Source organism: Carassius carassius, chromosome 40, assembly GCF_963082965.1.
Source record: "Carassius carassius chromosome 40, fCarCar2.1, whole genome shotgun sequence".
Taxonomy (NCBI): domain Eukaryota; kingdom Metazoa; phylum Chordata; class Actinopteri; order Cypriniformes; family Cyprinidae; genus Carassius; species Carassius carassius.
The window spans coordinates 243,797-258,513 of NC_081794.1; the positions used below are offsets into that span (position 1 = coordinate 243,797).

Consider the following 14,717-nt stretch of genomic DNA (forward strand, 5'->3'; position numbering starts at 1 on the left):
CAACCTCGGTTGTTCCCCCTGGGGAGTGGTCTCTTCACCCACAGACGGTTCAGTTGATGTGGAGCATCTTCGGCAGGGCAGAGGTCGACCTCTTCGCCTCAGAAGACAACGCTCATTGCCCAATATATTTTTCAAAGAGCAGGGACGCGCTGGCCCTCGATTGGCCCAGACGCCCGCTTTATGCCTTCCCACCGGTCGCGATGCTGCCGCAGGTCATCGATCGGGTCAGGAAGAGCAGATGTGCTATGCTGCTAGTAGCCCCACTCTGGACGACCCAACCTTGGTTCTCCGAGCTGATGCAGCTGTCCAGTACAGCCCCATGGCCAATACCGCTGCGGAAAGATCTCCTCACGCAGCTGAAGGGCGCGCTCTGGCATCCCCACCCCGAACTTTGGGCCCTTCATGTATGGCCCCTCAACGGGTACCCGGGAACCTCCCTGAGGGAGTGTTAAAGACCATTACGGAAGCCAGAGCGCCCTCAACCAGGCGCCTATACGCGCAGAAATGGTCAGTGTTCTCCACCTGGTGCGGGACACGGAACCTAGACCCTCACTTATGTGACGTGTCGGAGATACTCTCCTTCCTACAGGAGCGTTTAGATGCGGGCAGATCCCCGTCTACGCTCAAAGTGTATGTGGCAGCCATTGCAGCTTCTCATGCTCCGGTGGCCGGCCTATCACTGGGAAAAAACGAACTGGTCATTCGTTTCCTTAAGGGAGCTCGTCGGATGAACCCTCCCCGACCCCCTTCAATCCCTTCCTGGGACCTGTCCACGGTCCTAGAGGCCTTAAAGGGCCCCCCTTTTGAACCGCTTTAGTCTGTCGATATGAAGCTTCTTTCGTTCAAAACCGCTTTTCTACTGGCTCTGGCCTCAGTCAAGCGAGTGGGGGATTTACATGCGCTATCTGTAAGCGCTGACTGTCTCGAGTTTGGGCCTAATGACTCCAGAGTCATTCTCAGACCAAGACACGGCTATGTCCCCAAGGTGCTCTCAACACCGTTCAGAGCGCAGGTCATCTCGCTGTCAGCCCTTTCCTCGCAAAGCGACGAAAGCAACGCGAGCTTCATCTGCCCCGTCAGGGCTCTTAAAACCTATATTGCGCGCTCCGCCTTTCAGGAGGTCGGACCAGCTCTTCATATGCTTTGGTGGGCGCACCCGAGGTCTCGCCACCACGAAGCAAAGCCTATCGCGATGGATAGTAGACACTATCTCGCTGGCTTACAAATCTAAGGGCCTTCACTGCCCGTTCGGCATCAGAGCCCATTCCACCCGAGGTATGGCCTCGTCATGGGCGTGGTCCTGCGGGATACCACTGGATGATATCTGTGCGGCGGCAGGCTGGGCCTCTCCGTCCACATTTATTAGATTCTATAATCTGCAAGTCCCTGCCCTGCAGGCCAGGGTACTTTCTATATAGACGTGCTAAGCCTTATCACGTCCCCCTTTTTTCGTTCCCTATATAAAGCTCACTAAGGTTGGCTGTTGGGATTGGGATTTCTCCTGCTATAAAGCCCCGAGCTCTCGCCTTGGGCTGTGACAGGTCGAAGTTCCCGAGCACGCACGGCGTTTTACATTGTGTTCCCATAGCGTAAGCTAGCTTACGCAGTACGAGAGTACTCTCGAAAGGGAACGTACTCGGTTACTAACGTAACCTCGGTTCCCTGAGATGAGGGAACGAGTACTGCGTAACCTGCCGTGCTATGTGCTCGGACCGGGTGATCGCTTCAGTCGATTTAAAACCTGATCCCTATGGTGAAGCGGTGGCTTATATAGTTCCAGCCACGCCTATTTTGGCGCGCTCTGACGTCCAATGGGCGCGAAGCGCCCCCATTGGTTCGTTACTCTCCGCCGCCTTACCATAGGTTGCAGCACTGCGTTTTACATTATTTAAAAATTAAGGATAATTTTTGGCTTCATATTCTCGAGAAAAGGGGACCTTTTCCCATAGCGTAAGCTAGCTTACGCAGTACTCGTTCCCTCATCTCAGGGAACCGAGGTTACGTTAGTAACCGAGTACGTTTTCTATTTCTAGTCGTTCATTTGTTATATTCAACTAATCAGAGGTTTATCTAAAATTTACATAATCAAGTCTTAATATAATATAATCTCAAGTTCTTATATTCCGCTCTCAAGCACATGCATTAAGTTTGCAACAAAGCACATGCAGAAGTAGCCAAATAATTGTGAAAAATGAGACATTTTAATTATTTATTAATAAAGAAATGATTTCTTGTCGGCTGCAAGATGAAATTCAAAGTGCTGGCTCTCTCCGATGAGAGAAATGCAACTTTCACAGATTACACAATGCTTTTGTTTTAGTTTAAAAGACATTTCAAGCTTTCTGTAGATACATTTTTAATGTATGTGAGATACCACAATTTTAAGTAAATTCATTATCAGGTAAAAATTTAAGTTATGAGGGGGCGCCTCCCTGTAATTAATGCGCAAAATTTTTTTTTACACAAACACTTGAATATGATTATTAATTCACATTTTGCATATGCATTGGAAATCTTTTTTTTGCATGCAATTACCCAAAATAAAACCAATCAAGATTTGTAATGAAGATAAAACAATTAAGAATAAATGCTGCAAATCTCACTCAGCATCACATGCGCCGTGCAAATCTTGCACATATTTTACACAACTGCATTTAAATGCAGCTGCAATTTTTTATATTAATTTATATGAAAGCAAGTAGGTCTGGGTGATAAATCGATTTTATCGATTAACCTGAATGTGTAATTTACACCGGTTTGTTTAAAGGAAAATCGGTTTTCTTTTTATCATCCACCGACGCTCCACTCAGATTCCCTTAGTTCCGAGTGGGCTCAACCCTCCCCCGCGCGTCTGATACAGAGACATTCTGCCGAGTAGAGTGTGAGCTGAGCGGAGTGATTCTGACTGGAGCGAGGAGCAGAGTTTTGAGCAGAGTCTGAGTGTCATGGTTTTCACTCAATCCAAGAGTGCACAGCAGAAAGCAGCAATTAAAGATTTATTGCTTACAACGTTATTAGTTTGGCATTGTCAGTATATACACGGGAGACAGAGGTAGGTGAATTCAATACAGTGTCTTTAAGTTATGCAAGTGCTCGGTGAATACTTCGTCTTCAAGTGCTTGGTGAATGCTTCATTTCTTCAAGTGCGTGTAGTATGATAAACACAAGGGACGGGATTGTAGACAGGTGAGCATGTTTGATTCAGGAGTGTAAAAGCCACACTCACAGATCGCTCACATATGTTCTCTTCCTTCACAGAGGCCGAAGACAATACCAGCTCGGGATATACACAGGAGACTACAGAGTCTGTCGAATCACAGGTAACGATAAGGTGATATGTGGTCCCATCTTAACACAGCCCCGGATAATTGCAGGATAATGAACAAGATTTTCGCTCTGTCTGTAGGGTTTTGATGTGCGTGTTGTTCCAGGATGAGCAAGCATTGTGATAATTTATTGCAGTCCTCCTCCAGGCCGGAGAAGGGCGCTGGTCGAGAGACTGAGTTTACCATATACACCAATGCGAAAGTGGGATTTGCGGAAGCGCTGTCCTCAGGCTGTGCTTCATTTTTTCAAGTGCGGATAGTATGATAAAAACTGGGGACGGAATTGTAGACAGGTGAGCACGTTTGATTCAGGAGTGTCAAAGCCACAGTCACAGATCGCTCACATATGTTCTCTTCCTTCACAGAGGCCGAAGACAATACCAGCTCGGGATATACGCAGGAGACTACAGAGACCGTCGAATCACAGGTAATGATGAGGTGATCCGTGGTCCTGAGGGCAGCAGAATTAGGACACAGGTTAGTGTTACACAAGGGTAAGTATACGTTACGTCTGGTAGGCAGTGAAGTGTCAGGAACTCAGGAGACAAGTGCGAAGGGACTATCCTGTTGGGATTCTGTTGGAGGCTCTACCTAGAACTGGGGCTGAGATGAGTGCTTTATGGTGCCTTTATGAGATCGTTAATAAGGAACAGGTGTGGGTGCTTAACTTGGCAGGCCACTTTGAAACTCTCCTGTTATTTATTTTTTTTTATTAATTTATTTTTTTATAGGCTACGTTATGAACATAACATTTCAAACATACTGAATTACTTTGGCAACGAAGTGAAGGCGGAGTGTGTTTCTGGTATGAGTGAGTGCGGAGCTGATGTTCTGAGTGCAGAGGGGAAGTTGTTGCTGCTTCACTCCACTCACAGGCTCTGCTGCCAAGTGAGAGAGATGTTTCTCCCAACGAAATGAAGACGACCGTGGCAGCAGAAGCACTGCATATCCGCCCAAAAGCAACCTGCAGCAATGCTTATTGTTCGGCTCGCCAAGCTTTACTTTTGTAGGTTGCATGGCAGTAAATAATACAATGATATGACCATGCAGTCAATACATATATTTAATAAAAACATTAAAAACAAACAGGGCTGTAACGTAACCCATTAAAAAACGCACGCCAGGTCTACACCAGACACGAGAGCTGCGATCCGACAAAAGACAACAGAATCCATTGATGGATACACTGGACACGATCCCCATCAGTAAACTGATGCTCGTTCTCTTTATGAGGAATGTACTAACACTGCGTTCAGATGATTTGATACTGTAGTGTGATGTCATCAAGTTTAGACAGACTAAGCGCAGCGGTGCGCGCACGTCAACTCTCGCGTCCTGTGTAGATACAGACAGTATCTGCTCTATTTACAAATAAGTTATATAAGAAAAAAAACCTTAACCAGTGGCATAACGAGATGGAAATATAGACTAGAAAATATATTTACACTTGCTCTGCCCTATGTACATGACACGGACTCACTGCGGAGCTGCAAGTTCTCTTACGAGAATTCTCTCGTACTGCGTCTTAGCTAAGACGCTACGGGAAAAGTCTCTTTTCACGAAATACTGAAGCAAAAAATTATCCTTAATTTTGAATTTTTGTAAAGCGCATTTCTTCGCCCTTCATGCCACTTCCCGACGAAACGGGTGTGGCCCAACCCTATAAAAGGAACTCGAAAAGGCTGACTCACCTGATTTTTCATCTCTTCAGCGAAGCTCACGGATCGTTGGATCACGAAGAAGCAAGCGCCGTCAGATAGCATCTCAGCGGGACGAGCTATTCCTGAAGCCGCTGGCCAACGCCGCCTTCCACTGCCGTTCCTGCTGCGCATTCCGCCGCACATATCCTTTCAATTCTGTTATATCCAACTGTTCTTTATGCATGTGTGTGTGTTCGCCCTGCGACACGCACTCGTAAAAGAGCTTGCGTCTTTTTTAAGATGCCTTCCTGGGGCTCGTCAGAGCCCCACTCAGTGAGGGAGACCAGTACGTCATCTGTGTCTCCTGCCTGGCTGAAGATCATGCAGCGCTCGCACTCGCTGACGGCGGATGCCCTCACTGCGAGCTGTTGCCATGGTGATTCTGAGGACTCACTTGGCCTTTTTCTCTGAGCCTGCATTCTCCGCTGCGCTGAGGTGCCATAAAAGCGCCGCTTCCAGCGGACTCCGGAACCGTCTTCAGCTCAACCGAGCTCGCCGGTTCGCCCTGCTTCACCGGCCTCCCCTGCATCGCTACGTCACGGCCACGTCGGGGGAAGAGGACACGTGCTCTCTGCTAGCTTCAGGCAGTGAGGGCTGGGCGAGCTCCGAGGATCTCGCTCCTTCTGCTCAGAAGCCCAGCAAACGAGCTGACATTGAGAAGGAGCCGAGGCGAGTGCTCACACTGGCCGCGACGAGTCTCGGCCTTGAGTGGTCTGCACCAGCGCCCCCCCTCTCATTCCCGGTTGGATGGTAGTTTCCTTTTGGATGAGCGTACTTCTCAAAGCCCACCTCATTTCTTCCTGAGCTTCACGAAGAGGTGGCAAAGGCTTGGAACGCTCCATATTCAGCGCGAACTCGTTCGTCTGTCTCACTAGCATTCTCCACACTGGATGATGCTAAAAACAGGAACTGCCAGTCACTTCTGCCGGTGGAACAGGCGATAGCGACGCACCTTTGTCCGCCCTCTGCTGGACGGCGGACAAAAGCGGTGTTGCCATCTAAAGCCTGCCGCATGACGTCACCTCTGCTCGCGCGAATCTTTTCTGCTGCTGAGCAGACTGCGTCTGCACTACACACGATGGCTGCAGATATTCCAGGGAGATCTCCTCTGTAAACTGGACGAGATGGGACCTGAGGCTATCTGTCTCGCGGATTTTAGGAGTGCTTTGCTACTAAATCCGCTGCACAAGCCATGGGACGAGTTATGGCTTCCGCTACGGTGGCTGAGAGGCATCTAGGGCTGACGCTCTCAGACATGGCAAGCGCTCCGGTTCTGCAGCGAGTCGTGCTAGTTCCAGGGATTGTGACTGTTTCAGCGTCTTTTGCAATGCGCAAGCCTGTACGGTTGCCCGCTTGCCTGCACACATATCTCCACACAGTGCCCATCTCCACATATAAGCACAGCCATTCACACAGGGCTCGCGCCCATAAAAGCGACTCAAGTCGATCGCGCGCACTGCATAGTAAACGTGCCCATTCCTCAGTGCCCACAAACACTATGTCACACGCGTGATGTGGTTTCTGTAAAAACGAAACCCGTGCACGTTCGTTCTGCCCAGGCAGACAGCGAGTCTAAAGCAGTAAATGTGCACGCTTACAGCCCACAATTACTCACAGACAGCACGAGTCCCACGGGACCCGCTCAGCCCTCCCTCACTCGGTTAAGCACCGTGGGGGGGTCGAGGACGAGGCTCCCCGCCTCAAATGTCACAGGCTTAACGCCCATGTTAGAGCACATCGAAGCGCTGCCGTTGCCCAGCCAACAGAGCGCGCTTCGCATCCAACCCCTAGCCATTCATGCAGACGCATGGTCAGCGCTTCCAGAGGTTTCGGATTGGGTGCTAGACATTATCAATCTCGAATCTCCCTTTTCTGTCCAAGATACTAGAAAAGGTGGTATCCACACTATTATATTCCTTCTTAGAGAAAAATGGTATATGTGAGGATTTCCAGTCAGGATTTAGACCGTATCATAGTACTGAGACTGCTCTCCTTAGAGTTACAAATGATCTGCTCTTATCATCTGATCGTGGGTGTATCTCTCTATTAGTTTTATTGGATCTTAGTGCTGCGTTTGACACAATTGACCACAACATTCTTTTGCATAGACTTGAACACTTTGTTGGCATCAGTGGAAGTGCATTAGCATGGTTTAAATCGTACTTATATGACCGCCATCGGTTCGTAGCAGTGAATGAAGATGTATCCTATCGATCACAAGTGCAGTATGGAGTACCTCAAGGCTCAGTACTAGGGCCGCTACTCTTCACGCTTTATATGTTACCCTTGGGAGATATCATCAGGAAACATGGTGTTAGCTTTCACTGTTATGCTGATGATACTCAGCTCTATATTTCTTCGCAGCCCGATGAAACACACCAATTTGAAAAACTAATGGATTGCATAGTCGATATAAAAAACTGGATGACGAGTAATTTCTTACTGCTAAATTCTGAAAAAAACAGAGGTGTTAATTATAGGACCTAAAAACTCTGCTTGTAATAACCTAGAACTGTCTAAGACTTGATGGTTGCTCTGTCAATTCTTCGTCATCAGTTAGGAACCTAGGTGTGCTATTTGATCGCAATCTTTCCTTAGAAAGCCAAGTTTCTAGCATTTGTAAAACTGCATTTTTCCATCTCAAAAATATATCTAAATTACGGCCTATGCTCTCAATGTCAAATGCAGAAATGTTAATCCATGCATTTATGACCTCAAGGTTAGATTATTGTAATGCTTTATTGGGTGGTTGTTCTGCACGCTTAGTAAACAAACTACAGCTAGTCCAAAATGCAGCAGCAAGAGTTCTTACTAGAACCAGGAAGTATGACCATATTAGCCCGGTCCTGTCAACACTGCACTGGCTCCCTATCAAGCATCGCATAGATTTTAAAATTTGCTTATTACTTATAAAGCCCTGAATGGTTTAGCACCTCAGTATTTGAATGAGCTCCTTTTACATTATAATCCTCTACGTCCGCTACGTTCTCAAAACTAAGGCAATTTGATAATACCTAGAATATCAAAATCAACTGCAGGCGGCAGATCCTTTTCCTATTTGGCGCCCAAACTCTGGAATAGCCTACCTAACATTGTTCGGGAGGCAGACACACTCTTGCAGTTTAAATCTAGATTAAAGACCCATCTCTTTAACCTGGCATACACATAACATACTAATATGCTTTTATTATCCAAATTCGTTAAAGGATTTTTAGGCTGCATTAATTAGGTAAACCGGAACCGGAAACACTTCCCATAACATCCTATGTACTTGCTACATCATTAGAAGAATGGCATCTACGCTAATATTTGTCTGTTTCTCTCTTGTTCCGAGGTCACCGTGCCCACCAGATCCAGTCTGTATCCAGATCAGAGGGTCACTGCAGTCACCCGGATCCAGTACGTATCCAGACCAGATGGTGGATCAGCACCTAGAAAGGATCTCTACAGCCCTGAAAGACAGCTGAGACCAGGACAACTAGAGCCCCAGATACAGATCCCCTGTAAAGACCTTGTCTCAGAGGAGCACCAGGACAAGACCACAGGAAACAGATGATTCTTCTGCACAATCTGACTTTGCTGCAGCCTGGAATTGAACTACTGGTTTCGTCTGGTCAGAGGAGAACTGGCTCCCCAACTGAGCCTGGTTTCTCCCAAGGTTTTTTTCTCCATTCTGTCACCGATGGAGTTTCGGTTCCTTGCCGCTGTCGCCTCTGGCTTGCTTAGTTGGGGACACTTCATCTACAGCGATATCGTTGACTTGATTGCAAATAAATGCACAGACACTATTTAACTGAACAGAGATGACATAACTGAATCCGATGATGAACTGCCTTTAACTACGATTTTTGCATTATTGACACTGTTTTCCTAATGAATATTGTTCAGTTGCTTTGACGCAATGTATTTTGTTTAAAGCGCTATATAAATAAAGTCAAAGGTGACATTATAAAGGGAGGTCTTTCTAGCGCGCGTCGAAACTATGGTCAAAACAGAAGTAGCACACCTACTTCGAGCCGAAATGTTAAAACTGTTGAGCAGAGGGGCTGTGGAGCCTGTATCTCAAGCTCAAAGCGAGGGGGGGGGCTGTACAGCAGATACTTTCTGGTGCCCGAGAAAGACGGGGGTCTCAGACCCATACTGGATCTAAGACAGCTGAGCAAAGCGAAACGCAGATTCAAAATGCTTACAACCAGGAAACTCCTCACGCATATTCGCAGAGGAGACTGGTTCATGTCAATAGATCTGAAGGACGCGTATTTTCAAATACAGATAGCGTCACGTCACAGGCGATATTTGAGATTCGCCTTCGAGGGCCAGGCATACCAGTTTACAGTCCTGCCGTTCGGCTTGTCCGTGGCTCCTCGTACGTTTACGAGGTGCGTGAAAGCAGCGCTCGCTCCTCTCAGACGCAGAGGCATGCGAGTGTTGAACTATTTGGACGACTGGCTGATTCTGGCTCAATCACGAGCGGAGCTCGTGGAACACGGGGCCATTTTACTCGATCACCTCGAGAAACTCGGTCTCAGTGTTAACTGGACGAAGAGTTCGCTGAACCCCAGTCAGACGAGACTGTTTTTGGGTATAGCTCTGGACTCACGTTCCATGATGGCGCGGCTGTCACCACAGCGCGCGTTGGGCATTCAGCGCGCAGCGAATTTCTCTCCGCTGCGGCGCGACTATTTGGCTCAGAGAATTTCAGAAGATGCTGGGTCTCATGGCCTCAGCATCTCCAGTTTTTCGGTTGGGCCTGCTCTGCATGCGCCCCCTGCAGTTCTGGCTGAGAGTGCGGGTACCGCGCGGAGCGTGGGTATCTGGTCGGCTGCGTCTCAGGGTCAATCAGAGCTGTGTTACAGTGAAGCGCCCTTATTGGTCTGATGTTGTATCAGCCTTTGCTCGATAGGCTGTGCAGTTGCCGCAGAGCAGCCAATGAGCGAGCGAGCCGTCTCGCCTATGGCTGTGTGCTGCTGCAAATGCGCTTTACAAACAATTCAAAATTAAGGATAATTTTTTGCTTCAGTATTTCATGAAAAGAGACTTTTCCCATAACGTTTTAGCTAAGACGCAGTACTCGTTCCCTCTTCTAGAGAGAACCGAGGTTACGTTAGTAACCGAGTACGTTTTAATCTGAACAGCTCTTAATGCCGAATGGATGGTTAGATGCATGATGGGCTAGTTTTAACATAAAATAAAATAAAATAAAATAAAATAAAATAAAATAAAATAAAATAAAATAAAATAAAATAAAATAAAATAAAATAAAATAAAATAAAATAAAATAAAATAAAATAAAATAAAATAAAATAAAATAAAATAAAATAAAAAAGACACAATGTCTTTCCAGCATTAAGGTAATAACATTACTGTTTTTTTTTTTTATCATCTTGTCTCAGTTATAAATTTGACTGGTAAATGAATGATAAAGAACTATATTAAAACTTGTTTTTAAAAATTTGTTTGTCATTTGAACATTGATCTTAAAATCAATTTAAATCATACATTTCAGAGAAAATCAGGGATTTTTTTTTTAGGCCATATCGCCCAGCCCTAAAAGCAAGTAAAGAGGGCTCCCTTTAAAATCACTTAAGTTGTCAATTAATGAAGCTCTTTTTTATATTGTGTGCATTTTGTTGATTATAATAAGAGAACTTGAGTTTAATCGTGAGGACGTTTTATTAATTCATCCATTCTTTTCAAAGATTTAGCTAAATCGTACAGGTTTAATTTATTTGTTTCTTGTTTTAGGATAATTAGGCCTAAATAATGGAAACAAAATTATACAGTACATTATATAGTTTTTCACATTTTACTAAACATGCAAAAATTTCTTAATCCGTTTACAGACAAATATATTTTTCCCAATAAGTTATCTGTCAAAATAAAGTACAGGTTATGAATAACAAAAATTCATGTTGTTTTATTAAAGGAATTTTAAAATATAAATTAAAATATAGGCATAACATATGAAAATATTGAAAATATTGAAATTTTGCATATTAATCCATGTAGCCTATCCCCCTAAGATAGGCTAACACTTTTAATGCTCCGATGCAAAGTAAACCACAAATTCTTTTGAATAATATAACACATAATTCATATAATATAAATAATACTGCATTCCTTTTAAATGTGTCAAATCTATAATATGGTTAAATACCATTTAGTTTAGAGAAAATATAAGCACAGGCTCAGGTTTGACATTTATCCTGCTTGAATTCGTTCTAAGAAATGCACATAACTTCATAAGTACCAAACTTTCATCTGTGAATATTAAATATTAAATATATAAAATATTTGAACTATAGTGTTTTTCTTTCATTTTCCTTGACTGAAGCCGTCAAATGTAACACATCAGCGAGGCAAAACTGACGTCTATTTGCGAAAATGTGCTTTGATACGCTTTATTGATAACTTAAAAGTGTTGGTTAAAGCGCCACTCAGCGGTCAAAAGCTGCAAAGGCACTTTACAGAGGCGGCGGTGGTAGAACCAGCATTTTGGATGGCCACCTACTGTAGTTCGTTCTCATTCATTAAGCAATCAAATTTATAACTAGAAAAAAAAATATGAAAAATAAAAAAATAAAAAAACGTAATGTTATTACCTTAATGCTGGAAATACCTTTATTTTATTTATTCTTTTTGTTTAAACTAGCCCATCAAGCATCTAACCATCCACTCTGCGTTAAGCACTGTACAGATTAAAACTGGCAACTCCGCAGTGAGTCTCATGGACTATTTCCATCTCGTTATGCCGCTGGTTTCGTTTTTTTTTTTTTTTTTTGTAAATAGAGTAGACATGAGAGTTGTCGTGCGCGCCCTGCTGCGGTAAAAGTGTGTCTTAACTTGATGACATCACACCACAGTGTCAAATCATCTGAACGCAGTGTCAGTACATTTCTTCATAATAAGAACGAGCATCAGTTTACTGATGGGGATCGTGTCACATCACACTGTGTCAGTGTAGACAACATCCCTGGGTTCTATTGTCTTTTGTAGGATCACATCACTCGTGTCCGGTGTAGAGCTGTATTATGGTCCGTTGGCATGAACTGTACTCATGATGGAGCGCTCTTGGAGCAAGTGAGAACCACAAAGCTCAGACTCATAAAAAAAATCTGCTTCCTGCTCCAGTCAGAATAACACCATTCGACTTATACTCTCACTCGGCAGCATGTTTCTGTGGCAGACGAGTGGGGGAGGGTTGAGCCCTGAGTGGAGCATCAAGAAAAACAATTTTCATTCAAACAAACTGATGTAAAATACACATTAGAGTTAATCGATAAAATCGATATATCGCCCAGCCCAACTTGCTTTCATATAATTGAAGTAAAAAAAAAAAAAAATTACAGCCGCATTTTAATCCAGGTGTGTAAAATGGCTAGTGCAAGATTTGCGATGCGAGTTTGAGGCTGAGTACAGATATGCAGCATTTACTCTTGTTTGGTTTTATTTTGGATAATTGCATGTAAAAAAAAAATATTTACGTTCTAATGAATACGCAAAATTTGAATTAATATTCATATTCAAGTGTTCGTGCGAAAAATATTGATATGAATATGTGTGCGTGAGGCACCAGAGAGACCAAACAGCTGAAACAGAAAATACTCCATTTTGGGTCACACAGTAAAGGCATAATGAAAAAATTTTGCTTATATATATATATATATACATATATATATATATATATATATATATATATATATAGGCCTTATATTTAATGACTGTTTAATAACAATAGCATGCATAAGATCCTTTTTTTGTAAAGGTCTTTCTTTTAATTTTTGATGAGTAGACTGTAGCCTATGTTTTGAAATGAACTTACTGTACATTTTTTACATGTTTTTTAAAGATGTTAAAATGTTATATCATAATGTTATTGTTGTTTTACTTCCTCCTTTTATCTCATTTTACTATTACATTCATTTCACAATCTGTCCCCTTGCACCACCTGGCGGCAGTTTTGCGAATGATTTTAATATGCGACTGACTTGCAGTTAACAATGTGACCCTGCGGCAGCGGTACACACTGCAGTGTGACCCATTCTGGTTGTCTACCTACTGTATGTGACTTACCTCTATGAGGAATGGATGGTCTTTGCACACTTCCTCTAGTGTAACATTTACAGCATCACTGAGGACACGATTTTTGGGCAAGAAGTATGCTCTGTGGTTATATCGTTTGGCATCCAGCTTTAATATATAGCTAATGCTTCCAGTCAAATCTGGAAATATCATTAAGTATTATTTTATGTTATTTGCATTAAAACATTTTTAAAATAAAACAAAATATGTTGTTAAATTGGGGAAACCTGTTATAGCATGTTTGTATCCACTCATGTTGAAGCATACTGTCAAGGTGTTTTCCAGTGGCTTGGTGCAGTTTGTTTGACTGGTTGAGATTTTTGATGGGCTGTATGTTACTTTCACACCGACAAGCATTATGGGTCTAGATCTGTATGTTTTATAAAAGTACACATTATAGACTTGCAAAACATAAGGAATAAATAGATCAGATTGGGCTCTGTATGTTTCTACCTGTGAATTCAGTTGATCTTTACTTGAAATTAATCGGTTTATTCTATTAAATATAATAAGTGTGTGAATTTACTGAAGTCGCAGGATGAACACTGTACCTTAGAAGCAGAACTGCTCCTTTTGATCCAACAGCAATGTCTGGTAGACTGTCTCCACTGTGATCTAAGGAGGACTGACTCAGAGCTTGTCCAAAAAACTGTAAACCTGAGCGTACAGATGATCCAGTAATTCTCTAAAACCACACACAGAATAACAGAACAGAGAAACTGATAAGAATCTTCAAAAATAAGTTGTTTAAAGTGGCAGTCAACAAAAGGATAAACATGAAACTCAAGGAACAACAGTAAGTACTAAAATACACAGACCTGAGAATATGTGGGAATTATTTGATCTACTCCTCCATTGAAGATGTAGATGGTGCCCTGTCTGTCCTCCTCTAAAGGAGCTCCAATCAGCACTTCCCTGAAACCATCACCATTCAGATCTGCTGGACTGGCCAGAGAAGAGCCAAATCGACCCCTGTGACCTGCCATTCCCATCAGCACCTCAGAAAAAGTGAAGTATGGCTACAAAAAGATTTAAAAAAAACACAAGGGTATAAAGGGTATGAGTATAAGATTAAAGAAAAACATCCAAGGTTATGTATGTAACCCTGGTTCCTCGAAGGAACGAGACGCTGCGTCGAGAATGAATGGGGAACGCGTCCAGCGTGACGTCTCTGAATAATGTGTATAATCAGTCCAATTGTAAGGGCGAGACGTTATAGGCGGGTGATGTCAGAGACCAGGAAGCATAAAAGCATGAGCGGCGAAGCCGGTAATCAGCCTCAAAGGATGAAGCAAGCGCCGGCCAGAGATGCCGGAAGTGTGGCACTGCGATGCAGCATCTTGTTCCTTCGAGGAACCAGGGTTACATACGTAACCTTAGACGTTCCTCTTCAGGAACTCGAGCTGCATCGAGAAAGAATGAGGAACGAGAATGCCCACGCCACCAGACTTTCAAATCTCTGCCTAGTGTGAAAGAGCACAGCTAAAGCAAGAGAAGGAGAAGGAACCTGACAGAAATCGGGGACAACCCTTCCAATGGCCAAACTTCAGAAGGAGTGAGTCTTGACCCCCAGGAGAGGGGAGATCAGAGGACTCGAGGCTTAGGATAG

At 43.8% G+C, this 14,717-nt stretch overlaps 1 protein-coding gene across 2 annotated transcripts in view; it reads right to left on the bottom strand.

The window, feature by feature from the left end:
• Positions 1-14,717, bottom strand: part of LOC132121898 (integrin alpha-X-like) — a 237,516-nt gene that overhangs the window by 199,828 nt on the left and 22,971 nt on the right. Inside the window, exons 14-17 of one of the 2 annotated variants that reach the window (XM_059531630.1) lie at positions 13,927-14,127; positions 13,660-13,793; positions 13,336-13,478; positions 13,100-13,248 (exon numbers count right to left, since the gene is read on the bottom strand). In XM_059531630.1, coding sequence (XP_059387613.1) covers positions 13,100-13,248; positions 13,336-13,478; positions 13,660-13,793; positions 13,927-14,127 — 627 coding nt within the window. The remainder of the gene's footprint in view (positions 1-13,099; positions 13,249-13,335; positions 13,479-13,659; positions 13,794-13,926; positions 14,128-14,717) is intronic. The other variant, XM_059531629.1, reaches the window with a different exon arrangement.